Source organism: Euprymna scolopes, chromosome 12, assembly GCF_053919585.1.
Source record: "Euprymna scolopes isolate OS-2025 chromosome 12, ASM5391958v1, whole genome shotgun sequence".
Taxonomy (NCBI): domain Eukaryota; kingdom Metazoa; phylum Mollusca; class Cephalopoda; order Sepiida; family Sepiolidae; genus Euprymna; species Euprymna scolopes.
Window position 1 is genome coordinate 35,771,353 of NC_136493.1, and position 21,617 is coordinate 35,792,969.

Consider the following 21,617-nt stretch of genomic DNA (forward strand, 5'->3'; position numbering starts at 1 on the left):
ACCAAGATTAATAACTTACTTGTAGTTCCATTAAATATTTTTGCAAGCAAAATCCGATCCCGCATTTTGCTAATCCCTACCGTCTGATTAGAAGGAAAGTATTTCTTCGAAACTACACGGATTAAAGACTATCCAATTTTTTTTTTTTTTTTTTTTTTTTTTTTATTACATTTTCACCCCAAACAAGGCAAATTGCCACTTTGGTGTAGGGGGCTACTATCAGGGGAAACAACTACTGGGGTACTATGTAGGGATTTGGGCAGCAAGGTGTCGGTTCACGTTACACTTGAACTTCTGCACGTCAGTACTGTTGGGGAAGCAGGGACCTGGAATGGAATTCCAGAGTCTTGCGGTTCTGGGGAAGAAACTATTGGAGTAAAAAGATCTTTTACATCTAGGGATCTCTACAGTGTGGGGGTGGGATCTAGTAGCCTGTCGGGTTTGTCGAGGGTGCTCGCGTCGTGGGGGCACAAGTGATTGCAGTTCGTCAGAGCATTCACCACTAAAATACTTGTAGAAAAGGCAGAGGGATGCAACATTTCGTCGATGGGACAGAGGCTGAAGCTTAGATGCCAGTTCAGGGCCTATCAGGTTTGCGACTCTCTTTTGAACCTTGTCAAGGAGCGAGAGACTAGTAGCAGATGCACCAGCCCAGATGTGGCAGCAATATTCCATACATGGGCGAATGGTGGCCTTATAGAGGTACAGGATACTTTCGGGTGTTAGTAGTTTTCTAGCACGGTAGAGAGAGCCTACCTTTCTTGCAGCGGCCCTGGCAATGCCTTCAATGTAATTGTTCCAACTCATGTTTCCTGTGAACGTTAGGCCAAGGAGTTTGAAAGATGGACTCTCAGATAAAGAGTCGTTGGCCATTGCTATGGGTGGTAGAGAGGGTTTCTTGTAATAATTGAATGAAACTAGTTTAGTCTTGGCAGCATTGAACGCGACCAACCAATTATTTTGTGCTTCCTCTTTAAAACTAAGTATGTGTTTAACTCTTTTTAAAAGTGTTTTTTAACATGTTTTATTGACTACTTGTTCTTATATATATATATATATATATATATATATATATATATATATATATATATATATATATATATATGCATACATGCACATATATATACATATGCATGCATGCATATATATATATATATATATATATATACATACATACATGCACATGTACATACATATATACATATGCATGCATGCATATATATATATATATATATATATACATACATGCATATGTATATACATACATACATATATATACATACATGCATACGTATTATGTTCTTAGATATATATATATATATATATATATATATATTAGTGACGGGACAATTAATCGGAATTAGGAATTGAAAAAATTTAAACTTCTAAAAACGATTTCTTCATCTTTTTTAATTGATTTATTTTAAAACAAAATCTTTCACTGCTGGTAATAATGATGGAATAACAAAAATTCATTGATTTTAAACGACCGCTAAAACTAAAATTTATAGATCACCCCCACCCTCACATGTGTATTCTACGTTTAAGAAAATATCTGCACATTTAGCATGAGATTTTATGATAATCGGGGTAAAAATAAAATTTTTATAGTTAATTATTCGGAGATTTATAAAGAATCAGAATTGCGAATTTAGTATGGAATCAGTAATTGTATCAGAATCGGAGAATATATAATATTTATTTTTACAAACATTATTGGCTACGTATGTGCATACATGTTACTCCAATAACCTCTTTCAGAAAACCCGCATCACAGGCGTGCGCCCTGTATGCACATATGTAGCCAATGATATTTGTATGCATAAATATATTATAATAACGTTCTCTTTGTTCATCAGACACTTTTTAATAAACACAGGAGGCTCAGTGAATTCACACCTATACAGCCAATAAATATATACATATATCTTTGAGCCATCAAAAACAGACAAAATCTATAACGCGTTAGGTTAGAAATAGTGCTCAATTTTGCATTAGAGTTTAATTTATATTGATTTATACTAATTAATTTATATTAATTTATATTAATCTCTAAATGTGCATTTGACGAATGTCATAATACATTGTTTACTCCACCTTATCATAACAAAAGTCCATACAAAATTTCAGCTAGATCGCCAGTAGTTTCTAAGAAAACTTTTACCGTAATTGTGGCCGATCTGGCAAAAATTTTATATAGAGATGTATTATGACAGGGTACAGCGAACTAAATATCAAAATATCTGTTCGATGCCTAGTCAGGGATTGCTAGAGTTTAGTATTTAATAAAAAAGAGCACAAATGTAACCATAAAAAAAGCACCAATTTGGCATAAAGCACTTATTTTATGTTAATGGGCTATAATTTTGCCTGTTTTTAGCAGGCTGAAAAGTCATATATATATATATATGGTCTTGGAAGTTTTTATCCTTTAAAACTATATAAAAAAACTTACTTAATTTTATATTTTTTATCATTCGTTAGAAAACTATTTAGTCAGTAAGTCATTTAATCACCTGCACCAAATGCATCAACTTGCTCTCTCAAATTTACAATAGTCATAATGTAAATTTAAGGGATCAACAGTTGTTTACCATGAAACACTGTTTCGGGGATTTAAAAACAAAACAGTATATTAAATCATGGCTCCCCAGCAGTGTTGATCAAACACCACCTCCCTTAATCACAAGAACAAAAAAATGTTCCAGATATTAGATCATATTACCTACTCTTGATTAATTTGGCTAACCCTTTCATGTTATAAAAAATGTCTTTCTTACTTGTGAGATTCGTCTGTTTCCAAATTCGAAATGAATGTATCTTTTTAATTTACCAGTGTTGTATTTATAAGATTAGGATTAATTCATTTTACTACTTATCACCCCTTACTATGATTAGTACCGTATAATATTTACATTCTTATTTATTTATTAAAAGTATGTGAAAGTTAAAAATATTTATAAATATATAAATATTTATATAATTTTTTTTTATAATATATTTTGTACATTACTAATAAAGTTTTGGATTTCCTTTATCAATATATTTTGGTTAATTTTAAACGATTCGAAAGCATCAGGATAACGAACAAATGCTTTATTTAACTGTTTAAATATTTTAGTTTTTATCACCATCTTGTCTAATTATCCTTATTATTATGCTAGAAACTTGGGGTATAAAAACTATTAATTTTAAGGTAACGCGAGCTATTCTCAAAAACTCTGACATAATGGTTCCATAAAACATAAAAAACAGGACAAGTACTATCTTTATGCGACATACGATGTATTTGAAAGGGGACAGAGTTTCTTTTATCAAATATTTTATAAAGAAAAATTCCTCCTACATTTTTAAATCTAAATCCAGAAATGTAGCTTGTTGTCCTCTATGTTCACAATTCAATTCTAACTCCTTTGGATATATAAGATGCTTATTTTTTGCGAAGTTATCGTTATCAATAAATCTCCTACACCCATGAAAATTATGTTTTAGATATATCATTTTTTTTATTTGTGATGACATATATATATACTCGAGTCTATGTAAATACAGATTATATATATATGTATATCTTTACCTGCACATAACGCATTGTATATTAATTAAAAATTGAACTTTTCCCTTGGTCGATAGCGTTAACAAATTTCTGACTGCATTTCTGTGCATGCAACCAACATCCTTGCTTAGTTCGATTCGTACATTCATATTTACAGGGTTTAAAAATAAAATTTCAATTTCTCATAGAGATTGGGATTAAAATAGTAAGAGGGTTCACATTAATACCTTCACGTTCTTTCAGATTTCTTAAGAGTGGATATCATTATGTAACGTTCTTAGTTTCTCAGAAAATACCGGTTAGTCTTGTTGATAGTTGATTATGATGATTGTTGTTGTTTAGGAAGAAAAATGTTATTGATGTGGAAAGTTATGTTTGAGAATAATAAAAATATTTACATTAAATAGTTTTCAAGAATGTAACTTGATGGATGAAATGTCATTCTGATAATCATGTTTTCACTAAGAATATTAGAACATAAACAAAGATATGTGACAAAGACCCAGCAAGGACCTTTAGGCTATGGGTGGTGATATAATGAATTTCAGATTTACACATAGGAAGTTAGTTAAGTCAGTCTGTAACTAGAAATTGTGGAGTAGAGACAGACGATGGCAGTCATGGGAACACTGGCGTGAGTAAATGGACATATGTAGTTATGAAGAAGGGAACGGTGTGTCAAATTCGGAACCAACAATTTTCAGCCACAATAAATGTAAATATGAAACAACTTAGTTGTTTGAGTTTTCCGTGGGAGACATGGCTACATTTCAGGAAGCACGACGAGCAGACGAAAATGGTTGTGATTCAAGGTATGTCCAGCACAAATGTAAAAGATGCTTATTCGTCCTTCTATCTATAGACTGTTTAGTATGTCGACACTACAGATACCCACGATACATACATCCACAAGAGAAACTTTTATACACGAGATGATAACATATTGAAATATGTCACACACACACACACACACACACACACACACATTCAATAGATACGAAATACATGAACACAAACAAAGGACATGTTAACAAGATAAAGAAACTTATTGTGCACAACTCACATCTTTACACTCGTTATATATAGTATACAACAATCATATTTAACGTCTTTCTTACATGCTGACATGTGTTGGACAGCTTTCAGAAATAATTAGTTTTTTTTTTTTTTTGCTCATCCTGACACTGATTCTGCTAGTCCTGAACTTCTCCTTGTCATTGGAGTTAGTTAGTGCTTCACTGTATACTCCTTGTATAGCTACCCTTACAAGGAGTATCCATCGGAAGTCAGTACTTGTAAAGTTGTAGACAGACAGACAGACAAACCAATAGTGAATAATACACACAGTTTTTGTTAGATGAAATAAAAGGAAAACTCAGAATTAAAATTTAAAATTAAATTGATGAAAAACATTTTCCCTGACCAGAACAGTTTTATAATCATACTAGACTATCCGTCGGCCCGTTGGCCCTTGAAGGATAAGAGAAAAAATGTTTAAAATAAGGTGATTTTGAGATTATATTGTGTTTTATTGTCTGAAGGAAGCATTTTTTAGTGATGCATGAAAAAAACAAAAAACTCTCTAGGCCTCCAGAGCATTACTGCAAGGAATAATAAAAATCAAGGAGGCATCCCTCCCAGAGTAATACTAAAACTAAGTTTCTACCCCTCCCAGAATAGAAAATATTTTAAGTCAAGACTTAACAAAAGTAAAACTCAAAATACTGCAGAAGCGCTACTAAAAGCACTAAATATAGTTTTAAATATGATTATAGTTATATGTTGTATGTGTGTGTTAAAGTGCGTATACTGACATCGTCAGTAATTCCAACTGTCATGAATTTCTCCATGACATTGAAGTTAGGGATTCGCTCTGTACTCCTTGCATGAGCACTCTTGCAAGGAGTATCTATCGTTCATCAGTACTCGTAAGGTAAGGTTGTAGACACACAAAACAATTGTGAATTATACATAAAGTCTTTGTCAGATGAAATAAAATAAAAACACAGAATTCTAATTTAAAATAAAAATGATTAAAACAAATGTTTCCTTACCAGAACAGCTTTATAATCAAATATTCAAACTTACCTGCAAAGAAAAAGAAAGAAAATATTAAAATGATGCATTGGTTCTGTTTCTTGGTGTTGTACAATCAGGGATACCCGGCGTTGTCCGTATATTATATATACAAATAATACTAGTAATTATATAAAAAAAATAATTCCAATAATCACCATTATATTCGACTTAATGTTTTTTTCGTTTTTTTTTTTTAAATATTTCACTCTTTTTCATCGCAAACAAGGTACATTGCTACTTAGATATAAGGGCTTCTATTTGAGATCATGTCTGACAGGAGAGTGTGGGGAGTTGAGCAGCGAGGTATCTTTTCACACTATTTTTAAATCTGCTGATTAGTACAGTCAGGGAAGCAAAAAACAGGGAGGGTATTCCAAAGTCTAGCAGTCTCAGGGAAGAAACTATTAAAATAGAAGGCTTTCTATATTCTACGGACCTCAGCAGTGAATGAGTGGGTTCTACTGCTTATCGGGTTAGTCATAACTAGGGCTATGACAAGAGAATATTCTTTTCATTGTTTTGGCTCTCGAGTATATATCAATTAATATCTTATATGTTTTTAGATAGAGTGATGTGGTTCTCGGTTGATTAACTGCATCTAACCATATATATATTATTCCTTAATTGGAATTCATTTTTGAGATGAGCATTATATATATTAATTTATTTTTATTTCGGACTATTATTCTCATCTTTATTAGTTGTTGTTTTCATCTTTATTAGTTGTTGTTTTCACGACGTTTCGGCAAACTATTCCTCTGGCCTTCGTCAGGTGGTAACCACGACGTGAAAACAACAACTAATAAAGATCAAAAACAGCAACTAATAAAGATGAGAATAATAGTTCGAAATAAAAATAAATTAATATATACAATGCTCATCTCCAAAATGAATTCCAATTAAGGAATAATATATATACCAATCGGTACGGACTCGACTATGGAAGATCAGATAATAAATAAACGTGGATTTATAAGATCAAAGAATCCAACCTTGATCGCCCTTCGGGGCCCGTGGCACAGTTGATAGAGACGTTGAATCTCTACGGTTCCAGATGAGCATTGTTTGAAGATAGCAGGTTCAATCCTACCCAAAGCCGGCCAGAGGCTTACTTGGCCGAAAACGTGGTGAGACCACAACAACTATGGAAAGCAGTCTGGAGATTTGAAGTTCCTATCCGTCACGGTTACCACCTGATGAAGGCCAGAGGAATAGTTGGCCGAAACGCCGTGAAAACAACAACTAATAAAGATGAAAACAACAACTAATACAGATGAGAATAATAGTCCGAAATAAAAATAAATTAATGTGTCTAACTGTGCCGGGGATGTACTTGAAAGTCAAAACAATGAAACGAATATGCTGTTGTCATAGCCATAAGTATGCACATCGAGCAGGCACAAGTGCTATGTCCATTTTACATGCTACTATGTGTTCAATGGCTCTGCGAAATTGTCCTATCTCTGACCAAGGTATAGTTATCCCTTTTTCCCTCACAACTGACTGACATCTTAACTGTTCTACATCTACTGACACAAGAACTCTCATCCATTCTTCCAATGTGACTATACCAACAAAGTCTCCAGTTCAGCACGCATCTACCTATGATGTCCAGATTTAAACGTTCTTCTGGACTCATCAAAACGTGTCTTTAAAGATTCACATTACATATTTATTCTATCATTTCCTCCCATGTTTTCCTTGGTCTTCTCCGAACATCCCATCCGCACTGCACTTATTAACCCAAGCACTCTCATTAATTAAAAAAAAATAAACAGGATAATTAAGAAAATGAAAAAAAAACTGACTTGTTATTTATGGGTAATTAAAAAAAGGGTGAGAGTGAAGGGAAATGTCAGGTGTTGCACTGTTTTTGTAAATAGACTTCTCCAACTAGGCTTTGCACTGTTTTTGTAAATAGACTATCTCCAACTAGGCTTTTATTTATTTATCTAACTTTTTACAAGGGAATCACCACTTATCAAGGCCCAAAGACTACTCGAGGATCAGGGGTAACTAATCTAAGGTGGTAGTGTATTAATCGTTGTGTAGATTTAGTAGAATTTGGATTATTTAAGGGGACAGCTCACCAAAGATCTTGTTTATATTGGACATATTGTAATTGATCAGAAAGCAGACCAGGGAAACAGTGTTCCACAGGCAGGCAATACTAGAAAATAAGCTTTGTTCATAGAATCTGCATTTAGATTAAGGCACAGATAGAGAGTGTGAAAAATTGTTGATAGTGGTTGTAGCTAGTGGAGTGATTTTGTGAAAGTTTGGCAAGAGTGAGACCATAGATTGGAGCTCAGACAAGAACTTGCCATGAAAATAATGATAGAGCAGATGCAGGTTCGCAACATCTCTTTTCTGGGGAAGAAGTTGCAGGGAAGAGAGAAAGGCATTACCTACTAGGTTTTGAAACCGGTTAGGACACATGGAGCAGCTCTTGCCCAGATGTGGCAACAATACTCCATTTTAAGACTACTTGGCTCTTATACAGATAGAGAATTGCATCGGTAGTGAGATAGCTACTGGAGCAGTAGAATGATCTAACCATTTTTCCAGCGATCTTGGCAACAAATTTGATGTATGTGTTTCATTTCAGATCAAGAGTGAAGGTCAGCCCTAGAAGCTTGTCAAGACATGATGTTTCTCCAAGACAAGAGCTATTCATTTCAATGGAACTGCCTTAGAATTCTGTAGTTACCTAAATGTGCTATATCAACTGTTCAATACCTACTAATCAACACGTTCTCATCCATTCCTTCAATGCGACTAAAAAATCTAAGGCTCCTGTTCTACACACATTTCCCAGTACTGTCTACTTTTAATCTATATTAGCATCTGCATTATCATATTTTGTTTAACATCATTTTTACATGTTGGCATGTGTTGGACGGCTTTAAGAAATTGACTCCCAAAGTAACCTATCTCTCGTCAGGTGTTTCCTTCAAGTCAATCCTTATCACTCCCCCTCATAGTTTTTTTTTGGCCTTTCCCTGTGAACTGAACCTGCTTCCAAAACTGTTCTATATCTATTAACCCAAGCACTCCTACCTATTCTTTCAATGCGACCAAATAAAACCAACACAGTTTCCTGTTCTGCACATATCTTAAGCTGCTCAGATTTACTGAACATCAATTGATTCAAATAGTTTAAGGATCTTGATTATTTAATTTAACTCTTTTCCTGGTGGTTAGATGAAATGTCATATTGTCTTTGGCTTACTGTCGTTCAATATGTGTGAAGACCATTCAGGATCACATCTCCTCCTGAACGATCATTAAAGTTTCCTCACAGTCATTTACACTTGGGTTTTAGTTATAGAAGTTGCAACCCCACCAGAAAACCATCTTCAAAGACCACTGCATTGCATCAAATGCACTTTATCGGTTGACAATATCAAAACATGATTTTAAGATGAGAACGAACGATCAGTTATTTTATTTACCTCCACTCGAGGAGGTGAGACACAAGGTCAAGTGTGTGTTTGACAAAAGTTTTTTCTGTGTAATGAATTTGATTCGAATGTGGAACATTCAAGTTGTCAGTCTGAGTTGTTATCACGTTGTCAATGTAATCCTCCTCATACCTGCCATAATTATTACACATTACATACTGTTGGAATTTTTTTGTGGCAGTAATTGTGCATCCCCCTATATACATTTATTATATTTTTATTCTGGTTTTTATATTTGATTTTCTGTATTTCGTATTTTTTATTGAACTTAGTTTCGTATATTTTGGGTTCGTACGAAACTCCCTTTAATTTGAATAAAAGGGCAATGCTAGCTCCCTGATGATGACATCATTGGTCCCAACACGAAAATCGACCTCTTTTGGATTCCAACGGCGAGGAGATTGGACGCGTTTCATTGTCTGTCGTGCACGAGGATTTCCCAAAGCCTTTTCTTCATAACCCAGCAAAGAATACCAGGTTGCAATGAGGCGAACTTTTCAAAAGTTTATTTACATGTGTCCGGTTTGCACGTATTTTGAAGGAGAGTAATTTTCCAAGACTTTAAATTGAGAAAAAATGCACATGTGCTGTCTGTCATCAATTTTGTGAGTACGTTCTTTAAAATTTATTGTATTTGAGTTATTATTAGGAATATTTCTATTTGAAATTTTAAAATTGTATTCGTTCTTTAATACGACATTTTTAATATAAGAAGCAGCGTTTTTTTTTTGTATTATATTTTGTTACCTGGCGTCCTTTGTTTTTGTATTTTAATGACTGCAAAGGGAAAAATTTGCAACTTTATTGTAAATAAAATCTCTTCCTCATTTTAAAACAAGATCTTTCTATTCTATTCTTTACCCCCCCCCCCCTTTTTATTTCATCCTTTTATTTTTTCTGCAGGCTGTTAGTTTTACCTCGAACTTATCTGAAAGAGGATAGATTTCTGACAATACAGTAGATTGCAAACTAGGAAAATTAGCATTTAAAGGGGAATAACTCTTTGTTCTTAAACTGTCTCCATTTTATATTTATTGAGATTTTATCCGTTTTTTCGACCAACCGTCACAATTTGCCAGGCTGCATGTAAATACAGACATATTGTGCAAAAAATAAAAAATGCTTATGCATCTACATCTATTTATGAGGGATTGTGTTTACTTTTTTGTTTTATTTTTTTAAACGAAATAACTTTTAGCACTTCTATAATTTACCTATCGTACTGAAATAGTGGCGTTATAATATAGAAACCCATTTGAAATATGTTAAATATTCTGTATTTTCACCTAACAATCGAATAAAGAAAGCATAACGTAAAATTTGAATTTAACTTGAAAATCTTAAAAAGTAGCAGGGTCTATCAAGGAGTGTCAAAATCAAATTATTATCATTATTATTATTATCATTATTATTATTATTATTCATGCAGTACAAATAAGAACAGTTTCGAAAAATGTAAATATGTCCGAACTGGTGACAGGTCGCATTGAAAGTAACTATTACGTCAGTTGCACATAATATTTTTTTCTTATGAAATCGGAAGAGCACTTGGAGAAAACTAAGGAGATTAGTATCTTTTTCTTTGGACGCTTCTAAATCAAAGCTCATCTACTGAAATTAAATTTAACTGCTACTGTTATCTCTGATAACATTGTGAGGTATTGCTCTCAACATCCGAGCACATTATGTACCAGCTATATCAGGAATGTCATTTCATATGGCAGTGATTGCTGGACCCTCATTCAATCATTTCTCATCAAACTGCAACACAATGATTAGATGGATTTACAATATGAAATCTGACCAAAACTCAACACATTAGGTCAGAGGATTTGCTCCAAACATTTTGTTTTTCCTCGCATGAAAGTTATCCTAAGGATGAATCAGTTACTCTAGTCTGATCATGGGTAGCATTGATCCTTCTGAATAAACAGTTGCAGAACCCCCCCCCCACCCCACCCACCCACCAAAAAAAAAGGAATCACAGGAGGATTGACCGGCCAAGCATAACTTAGCAATAATTGTATAGAGATGGTACTAGATGACAACAGCTCAGAAGTAGTTGACTCTTTCTGCTACCTAGGATGTATCTTTAGCGCAGGTAGTGAAATTGAACTTAGTATAACTACAAGAGCGAAGGCAGCATTGGAATAATGTCGTGAGCTGTTGTTTCTGATAAGATGGTCAGGTCAGTTGTATAGCAGCTACGAATGCTGGGCCGTGACTCAGTCCATTTTCGCCTAACTGTAATAACAGCTCCATGGTCATGTGAAATCTGATCAAACCTAGCCGTTCAGGTCAGAGGATTTGCTGAACACATTTGCTTTGCCCAGCATTAGAGGTTAGTTATCTCAAGGATTAATTCATTACGTGTGTACAATTATGTAGAACGTTTATCCCCCTGAATAAACTGTTGCAGAAATAAAAAATTGGAAGCAAGTGATTGGACAAGACTGTATGGTGTGGAATTTGGAGACAGTTTACCCAGTGAACCATCAGAAATGGAGACTGCATGGGGGGAAAATTATGTTAAATTATTATTATTATTATTATTAGTAGTAGTAGTAGTAGTAGTAGTAGTAGTAGTAGTAGCAGTAGAAAAAGTGCAGAAGAAAATGATTTTAAATGAATCTTACTATTATTATTATTAGTGGAATAATAATAATAATAATAATAATAATAATAAGAAGAAGAAGAAGAAGAAGAAGAAGAAGAAAGGAAAACGTATTACAAATTATATTTTAATTAACTTTCTAAACTCCTTGGCTCTCGAGTTGAATCAAATTGTTTTTTTTTCCATAAAAAAAATGACCTAGTGTTCAACTTCATCCTCGTGGGATACCAAGTAAATTGTAAGGTTCTATTAAAAAACAAACCCAAAAAACATGAACATTTGAAGCTTTTAAATGAAGACAAAAATGTCATTTTAGTATTATAGGGTCCAAGTCATAAGTTACAGGGCATTCTATAATTACAGAAAGGATTAGACTTAATTTTATAAAATCTTTGCACCTATAAAAGAACTATGAAAGTAAAAAAAAATCAATGAACAAATCGTGCTGATTAATTGATTGAAAAATAAAAAATATATCAAGACAAGATTAATTTGTCAAACCAAAATTAAATGCTAAAAGCGAGAGACACGCATTTTAATTTCTAAACAAGTTTAAACAAAAATGTGAGAACACTATTTTCAATTGATGCTTGTTGATATTGATGCTGTTTTAAACGAACGCATTTCAGGTGCAAACATTATTGCATACTTATGGCAAAGTCATGGCAAAATTAATCTAAGTTACAAAAGTTGCAAAAATAATTCAGTAGAAAATAATTACAAGTGAAAATAGAATTTATCGCATTATCAAGTTTTATGTTTTGATGTGGAATCATGTCAGTGTGACAAATAAGGGAGATAACCCTTAACTTAAATTGACAAATTAAGTAATTTCGCCAATAACACGTAAATAATTAATAACACCACATTACCCAAAGTTGACAAATTGGAACCTCACTACGGGATGTATGTTCGAAGTACAAAGAGGTATAATAGTTAATTGGATGTAGCTATTCAGAAAGCCGTTCTTAACATAAGGAGATTGGGGTGTGTCCGTTCCAAAAACCGTTCTTACCATGAGTAGATTGGGCGTTGGGCAACAGCAACAACAACCGTACTTTATTGTTTTTGCAAGGAGGAGGGGACTGTTTGATTATAGGCCATTTTTTTTTAAATAAATGTTTACTTTAGATCCAGCTATGCACCTTCCTTTTGGTCCTGGATATGACCTAAAACTATATCCAATGGTGAGGCCCCACCTTGCGGGCCTTAGGGAGTTAATTGCCATTGCTCCCAGATCCACTCTGACCCGGAGTGGTAGTACCTGTTAGGGTCCCAACTATGAGTTAAATAGAATCTGACTTAATATATATATATATATATATATATATATATATATATATATATATATATATATATATATATATATATATATATATATATATATATATATACTCCAATAAAAATCGTTCCTCAAAATAACTAGATTCGGCATTAAATAACCTGAAAAAAAGGCTGGTATGCCGTAAAACAAAAACAACCAACCAACACCTTCCTTTAAAATGACGACTTATGTTGGTTTTCCACTATGCTGATTCAGAAAAGCTCATTTATTTTTGGCGGATACAAGTAGTTTTAAGCTAATCTTATTATATCCGACCGACACTGCCCCCCCCCCATTTCTTTGTTGGTTCATAGTATTTGCGTGTGGGGATCCTGACAATGATTATCAAGGTTAAATTTGTGGCAAATATCCGGGCAGTCACCCCCCCTCCCTCTAGCAAAATGGGGTGTCTATTCTGAAAGCCGTTCTTAATATGGAGATGTTGTCGGTGGCCATTCCAAAACCTGTTCTTAAAATGCGGACATTGGGGGTGTCTATTCTGAAAGCAGTTCTTAACATGAAGAGGTTAGGTGTCGGGCAACAACAACAGCCGTACTTTAATTTTTCTACGAGAGGAGAGGGGCGTGCTTCCACCGGGCAATGCCGGTTAACGGTTCCTGCTAGTTATATATAATAATCAACAGAGGATTGATTCTATAATAATGCATTCGCAATCTGCATAAATTAAAATATGTTTTAAGCGTATTGTACACCGGGCGACTAGCTAGTATATAGCTGATTCATTGAACACAAGTTGATGTTTCACCCATAGCTGGAAGGGGGAAAGTGTGTGTCCATACTTTTAACAAAACGGCATTTCACACCAAAATAGATAAGTAGGATGTAAACAAATGGGTCCTCTTCCGTCTTTTTTTTTTTTTTTTTTACTTTTGGTCATTTGTTGGCTTGTAAAAAAAAAATCCATTTCTAGTTAAGCGATTTCTTTCCAAAATAAACAACTTTCACAAATACTTATTTTTTGCTTCAAACCTTTTAAGCATTTATGTTCATCTTGTTTTTTTTTCTTTTATCGCCATAAGCAAAACAACAAAAAAAAGATTTTAAAAAGTATTCTATTCATTATTCACGTCAACAACCACCCTCTCTTTCCCTGCCCCTCTTTCCCCCCCCTCTCTCTCTCTCTCTTTCGTCTCTGTCTACCTCTCCTCTCTTCCTTGACACCTATATCTATCATTCCCTTTTCATCTCCATCTACCCACTCTCTCTTTCCTTCTCCTTCCCTTCCTTCTTCTCTGTTCCTTTCTCTCTACCTACTCTCCTCTATCCCTTTTTCGCTGTTTTTCTTAATACTTTTAGACTTCAGTACTGATCTAACAGATCATTAAGTCAAACATATATATCACGGATAGATTGACCCATGACAATAAAACTATTAATTTATGACACCCTTCACGAATTTATTGACTGGAGTTTTTTTTTTAATGATAATTGAACAATAAACCAAACACCACACCTTCTAACAAAGAAAATAGATTTCCGAAATATTTTACAAGAAAACAATCATTTTCTTTTTTTTATATATACAAATGGAAATATAAAGGCTGAAATGCCTCTCGAGGATAATAATAAACGAGATAGTAAATACGATGAGAGGACAACCATATATATGAGACCTTCAGTGGAATATTTTTGCTAGGTCGGTAGATTTACTTATAATATAACAGACATTTTTAGAATTGTATAATGCTTGTGTAAATTATTTATTTAAAAATTATACGTTGACATACGATAAAATTGTCGCCCTAGAAAAGACGATATGACTCCATTTCATTTGATAGAAACCGTGTTTTTTTTTTTTAATTATTATTTTTTTTTTTTCAGACTATCTACAATTTAGCCAGGTGTGTACACATCCCAAGAGCGATAGGAGCCTTCTGTCATGTCTGGAAGTGACACAATGTTCAACGAGTGAGATCGAAGATGCGTCACTGTACAACTCCTGGTCTCTACCGATCCAAGTGATAGCAACAAGATCATTGCCAGCACCCTTTAAATGCACCGCTGGATTGCCACAAATAACAGAAACGTGTCCAGGGTGATGAAAACAAAATTTCCAGCCACGGTTATGGTTTTTGGTGTAATTTTAAGTGAGGGCCACATCATGCCACCTCACATCTTAAAAGTCAGCTTGGAAGTCGACACCAAAGAAGGAATTTTACAAGTTTGCATCCTTCTCTCACTGCGCTCCTCCTCTCCCGACCTGAATCGCTGGACCATCTCGTTTGGTCATATGTCGAGAACAACACAACATGACGCCCCCACAACACCAAAGCCAGCCTGATCACTGCCATCCACCGTATATTTGCTGAGCTCCTTCCGGCGCTTGTAGAAAAGGCAGGCTCCCAGTTTCGGACCATATTGAGGCGGTGATTGAGGGTGAAGGCGGCTACACTGAATAAATGTCAGCTTTACTACATAATCAAGTTACATGAATTGATTTTTTCAATAAAACTTTTAAAATATGGCTGTAGTGATGTTTAATTTAAGGCGACAACTTTATCGTTTCATTCCTATTTTTATAGAGAACACGTTTTGAAACATGGTGTAAATCATAAATCTATGACGTCACATCAAAGTTTTTAGTTAAGGTCATGTTTAAACATCTTTTTATAAGAAAATCTAAATAGCCCAGTTTATAGAACATCAGGCTGAAGATCTTCAAGGTTTTGGTTTCGATTTCCTATAAAGGTATGCTATTTTTTTTGTTACAAATTTATTATATAGCATTGTTAGTGGGGAGGGAGGGGGCACCCGGTTTTACCCGGTCATAAAATACGCTTAAATATGATATTTTAATTTGTCCAGATTTCATACATATTATTATAGAGTCGTGATTTCAAAAGTAAAAAAAAAAGTATTTAGGTGCCATCAGCTGGAATCAAAACCGAAACCAAGGCTGTAGCATTCAAAGCTGGTGACGTTACCACTGTACCAACACGCATATTAACTGATTGAAAATTAAAAATAACCTACGACGAATGTACAAAATGTATGACGATTTTTTTCAATTCTAACTCATTTTTGACCCCTTAAAAACTATTTTAACCGGTTAAAGGCTCATAAAAGAATGGTCCATTAAAAATTCAATCATTTGTAGTTCCTAGTGCCACTCTGCTACTTTTAGTTTCAGAAAGATAGAGTTTGAAAATAAGACAGACTGACGGATGGACGGACGGACAGATAGATATATAGCCTTTTATATATTACAGGTATTTTAATGGAATATGCTCTGATGAACTCGTTGCACTTGTGCCCCCTCGACGCACATACCCTGCTTCCCTGACTGCACAGATGCAAAAGTTTAAATGTAATGTAAACCAATGTCTTGTTCATCTTCCCTAAACATAGTCCCAAATAGTAGCCCCTTACGAATTTAGGTAAAAATGAAACCGGCAAAAATGGCAAAAGTAAATAAAAAGGTAAAAATGGCAATTTGACAACAGAAAAGTAGGACCGCTATGAATCTTCTAGTTCAAAATTGAACTATGTTCCCTCCTCCCACAAAAAAAGATAAATAAACATTTTTTTAATTGATATTTACACTGGTAGGATTGAGGCTAGGCTTTATTTTATATAAGTTGGTTGGTTGGTTGTTTTACGGCATATCAACCCTTTCCAGTTATTTAATGTCAAATCCAGTTATTTTGAAGAACAATTTTTTAATAGAATATATTTGTGTTTTTCAAGTCGGTTTCCAATCAACCCATAGTTGGGACCCTAACAGGTACTACCACTCCGGATCAGAGTGGACCTGGGAGCAATAGCAATTAAAGGGTGGCTCCACACTCCCCAAAGCCTGCAAGCTGGGGCCTCACCATCGGATATAGTTTAAGGTTATATCCAGGACCTTTTTTAATAGGGGCTAATCATGGTCAATGTAAAAATGAAAAAGCTTTCTGATTGTCTGACTGATTTTTTAAGGAGCCAGTGTGAAAAGTCTTTAAGGAGGTAAAGATAAGGATATAAAACTGTATTGCTTGTATATCCACCTCCTTTATTTCTCCATTTGTCTGACTATTCATCATAATTTATAACCCTAGCAATGCTATTGTCACAGCACAAACGGAAAAGCCTGGCATATAAAATCAACAGTAGGTTCTTTGATGTGACAAAGGCGCATCTGAAATGAATGTTCTGCTTAGAGCACAACTGAACAATGATACTTGACTTTTGCATTTTAAACTTTAATTCAAGCTATTTTATATAAAAATGATTTTATAAAATCAACACTAGGTCTTCTACATTGCAATGTATAATTTTTAAAAAAGTTGAAATGGATTCTTGTCAGCATTCTAACATTCTCAGTTTTGACCTGTTCAGTTCAGTTCTCCTGAACTCGACTCACGTCATCTTGACTTATTAACTTAAAACCCTGCTAGTCTCTCTACTAGCCCATGCTACTCGGCTAGACACGGCTAGCCCATGCTACTCGGCTAGACACGGCTAGCCCCATGCTACTCGGCTAGACACGGCTAGCCCATGCTACTCGGCTAGACACGGCTAGCCCCATGCTACTTGGCTAGACACGGCTAGCCCATGCTACTCGGCTAGACACGGCTAGCCCATGCTACTCGGCTAGACATGGCTAGCCCATGCTACTCGGCTAGACACGGCTAGCCCCATGCTACTCGGCTAGACACGGCTAGCCCATGCTACTCGGCTAGACACGGCTAGCCCATGCTACTCCGCTAGACATGGCTAGCCCATGCTACTCGGCTAGTCACGGCTAGCCCATGCTACTCGGCTAGACACGGCTAGCCCATTGCTACTCGGCTAGACACGGCTAGCCCATGCTACTCGGCTAGACACGGCTAGCCCCATGCTACTCGGCTAGACACGGCTAGCCCCATGCTACTCGGCTAGACACGGCTAGCCCATGCTACTCGGCTAGACACAGCTAGCCCATGCTACTCCGCTAGACATGGCTAGCCCATGCTACTCCGCTAGTCACGGCTAGCCCATGCTACTCCGCTAGACACAGCTAGCCCACGCTACACGGCTAGACATTTTTTAGGTTATTATCGATGAAATCATTAAATAAAACGTTATAATTATTTTTGGTGTTTCTGCAGAATTTGAACCTAATCAAACTGACTTTTTCCAAACTAAAGCTAAGGGGACTTAGCCCTATTTTAAACTACGAGTATGGGAGCTTGGTCCGGCACTTCTCAAATGGTCCTGCTTTTCCGTTGTCAAAGTCATTTTTACCTATTTATTCACTTTTGTCAGTTTTTACCATGCCATTTTTTCTGGTGCCATTTACGTCCAAGTTCAAGATATGCCTTGTTTGGGGTGAAAGAGGGGGTGTAAAAAAATGTAAACGATAGTTTTAATAATCGAAATAATGCTATGTTGTTTAAAGTTCTTTGTTCCATAAATGGATCGGCTTCCTTGACAAATCTTATTGAATGGATTTCAGTTTTTTTTCATTCAGTCAATGAAATGACCCACAATTTCTTTTCTATTTTTATTTTTTATTTATTTATTTTTTTTTTTTTGCGTCAAAGATCATGAAACAAATAAACAGAAATGTTTATATTTTCTTTTTTTTTTTTCCAATTTTTCTTTTTTTATTTATTCCTTTCAACGAAATGTCAGCGAGACTTGAAAATTGATTAAAAATGTTTATTTATTTTTGGCCTTTACTTGACGATTTTCCTGAATCTGTCAGAAAATATGGCAAACACTTGATTTGTTATTTCCTCTTCATAGGAATTCTTTTTTTTTTTTTTATTTCTCACAGAAAAAGATTTTTTCAAATGTGTTTTTTTAAATTTTTATTTTGTTCTGTAATCAATATTATCATGAGACAATCTGTTCGCTATTGTGCACCGCAAGGGCCCATAGCAGATAAAAAGATCTTTTAAAAAAAAATGATAACAATCAACTTAGCTTGACCACTTAAAAAAATGATTGCTTTGTTTTTCCTGGACTTGATTCTAACACAATGATTGGAAAACGGTGAAGGGGTGGGGGGTAATTTCGTGTTTCTACCCTTTTTTTTCAAAGTTGATGTTTCTCTTCTGTTCTGCATAATCATTTTTATATTTTATGCATTTCTTGTGTTTAATTAGCTGTTTGATATTTTATTTTAATAAAAATTTTCTATGATATTTTTTTTTAATTTTTGAAATTCATGAAATTGAAACCACCACTACAGTTTTATTTTAAAACTTTTATTGATAAAATCAATTCAGGTAACTTGATTATGTAGCAGAGTTCACATCTACTCAAAGAAGCCGCCTTCCGCCTCAATCACTGCCTCAATACAGGCCCAAAACTGGGAGCATGCCTTTTCCACAAGAGAAACAGAAGCTCGGGGAATACTTGGCAGATGGTGGCTATCAGGCTGGCTTTGGTGTTGTGGGAGGTCATGTTGATGATGTTCTCGACGTATGACCAAACAGTTGTCCAGCGGGTTCAGGTGGGGGGGGGGGGCTAGTGAGAGAAGGGTACAAAGTCATATCACTCCTTATGAAGCCAAGCCTGGGTCTCTTTGGACTTGTGGGCCCGGTGCCAAGTCTTGCTGCCACACCCAGGGTCTGCCAGTGACTATCTGATTGCACCAGAGAATCACCACACTCTTCAGCACATCCAGGTACACTTTAGTGTTGACTTTCAAGCCGACTTCAAATATGTGAGATGGCATGATGTGGCTCTCACTTGAAACCACACCAAAGACCATAACTGTGGAAACTTCATTGACTTGTTGCTCTAAAGCATTGAACTATCCAGATTTGCATTTTGATAGTGCTGGCAATGTTCTTCTTGTCATAACTTGGAGTGGTAGAGAGCATGATTTGTACAGTGGCACATCTCCAATCTTTCTTGTGGAACGTAGTGTCACTTTCAGACATGGATTGCGAATTACTTAAGACTTCTATCTGGTCATGGCTGACAGAACGAGTGTATGCGAGCATTGGGTTTCGATATTCCATGCAGATTCCCGAGTTCGACAAGATACCCTTGAAGAAGGTTGGAGGTTACATCGGAAGAAACGTTGTGAAATGAGAATAGTAATCCAAATAACACAAATTATCAATCCTCATCTCAAAAATCTCTAAACATGAGATTAAAGTATAAATCTATAATATAAATCTCACCTGTTTGTTTAACTGTATGTATGTATGTATGTATGTATGTATATGTGTGTATATCTGCCTAAAACTTTCGACGGAGGCGATGGATTTTCACAGGATTGGTATGGTTTTGAAGTTCAACGTCTTGGACAACAAATATTGAAAAACTGGCCAAGGCTGGTCTTTAATGTGGTAATTCATTTCAAGAATGTTAACTAATAAAATGTCATGTTTTTGAACAATTTTAAATGAAAAATTTTTGAAACTTCGAGATGAGGTTCGATTATTTGAATTAGGCAAAATTCAGTTGTAAGTGACTCCAGAAAGTGGAGTAATAGTGGGCATAATTATAACATTACCATGGTCAAGGAAGATTATACAACCCCCCCCCCACACACACACACTCCTAGTCTTTTACAAAAACGCAGAATCTTCATCAATGCTAGCATTTACCCCTAAAAAAAAAAACAGGAATATAACAACAGGTCATAGTTAATTAATCAAATGTTTCTGAAATTTTGAAAATTGGAGAATTTGAATGATTTGGATTAGTGAAAATCCAATAGTAAGTGACACTCTTCTGGAGATTAAAGGTTCAATCCTCAGTGCGGGCAACACTCAAAAAGTACAATTGTGAATTTCTTAGGACTTGTAGTCAGTCATGGCTGACAGAACGGGATTCGATTAAATAAAGAGTTCCATTCAAAATTTAGTGCAGATTCACGAGTTCACCAGAAAGATTCCAGAATTCAACACGATACACCTGACGAAGGTCGAAGGCTACATTGTAATCATATTCCTGTTTTCTCGATATGTCAAACGTTGTAAAAACAAGGCCGATAGCCATTAGTCGCATGCTGTCGTGTAAGGAATGAATGCGTGAATGTAGGATTGACATCCAATTCTTAAAGATAAACTAAAATGACGGAAAAATGGGCTGAAATGACTTAAATAAATAAAAAGTAAATGACTTAGAATGACTTTAATGAACTTAAGGATGAATTAAATGACTTAAGAATGACTTAAATGACCTTAAGAATGACTTAAATGACCTTAAGAATGACTTAAATGACCTTAAGAATGACTTAAATGACCTTAAGAATGACTTGAATGCTTAAAAAATAACTGGAATCCTAAAAAACAACTTGAATGGCTTTGAGACTGACTGGTTGTAAAGTTGGCGATCATTTTACATTAAATTAATACAGAAAAGTGATCCCTCACTTTATATCACAAAAAGTTACAAACATAAGTACAGCATGTAGTAAAAACAGATACTACACTTTGATTTTGGCCAAAAGGCCAAGAAAAGGGTATTTATTTGCTCCCCCACCGAGAAAATTAGGCACAAGGCCGATTTTTAATGTGAGGAGTGAAGGGGAAATGGGGACCAACTCCCCGGGGAGAAGGGGAGCTGGAGAGTGACAATTGGTATGAAGGGTTGCCACTACACTGACCAAGATCTTATATGTGGGGTTTC

At 35.1% G+C, this 21,617-nt stretch overlaps 1 protein-coding gene across 1 annotated transcript in view; it reads right to left on the reverse strand.

The window, feature by feature from the left end:
* Positions 1-1,348: 1,348 nt before the first annotated feature.
* LOC145291250 (uncharacterized) overlaps positions 1,349-21,617 on the reverse strand; it is a 1,874,965-nt gene continuing 1,854,696 nt past the window's right edge. Inside the window, exon 6 of the mRNA XM_080136855.1 lies at positions 1,349-5,644. Coding sequence (XP_079992981.1) covers positions 5,627-5,644 — 18 coding nt within the window. The 3' untranslated portion in view covers positions 1,349-5,626. The remainder of the gene's footprint in view (positions 5,645-21,617) is intronic.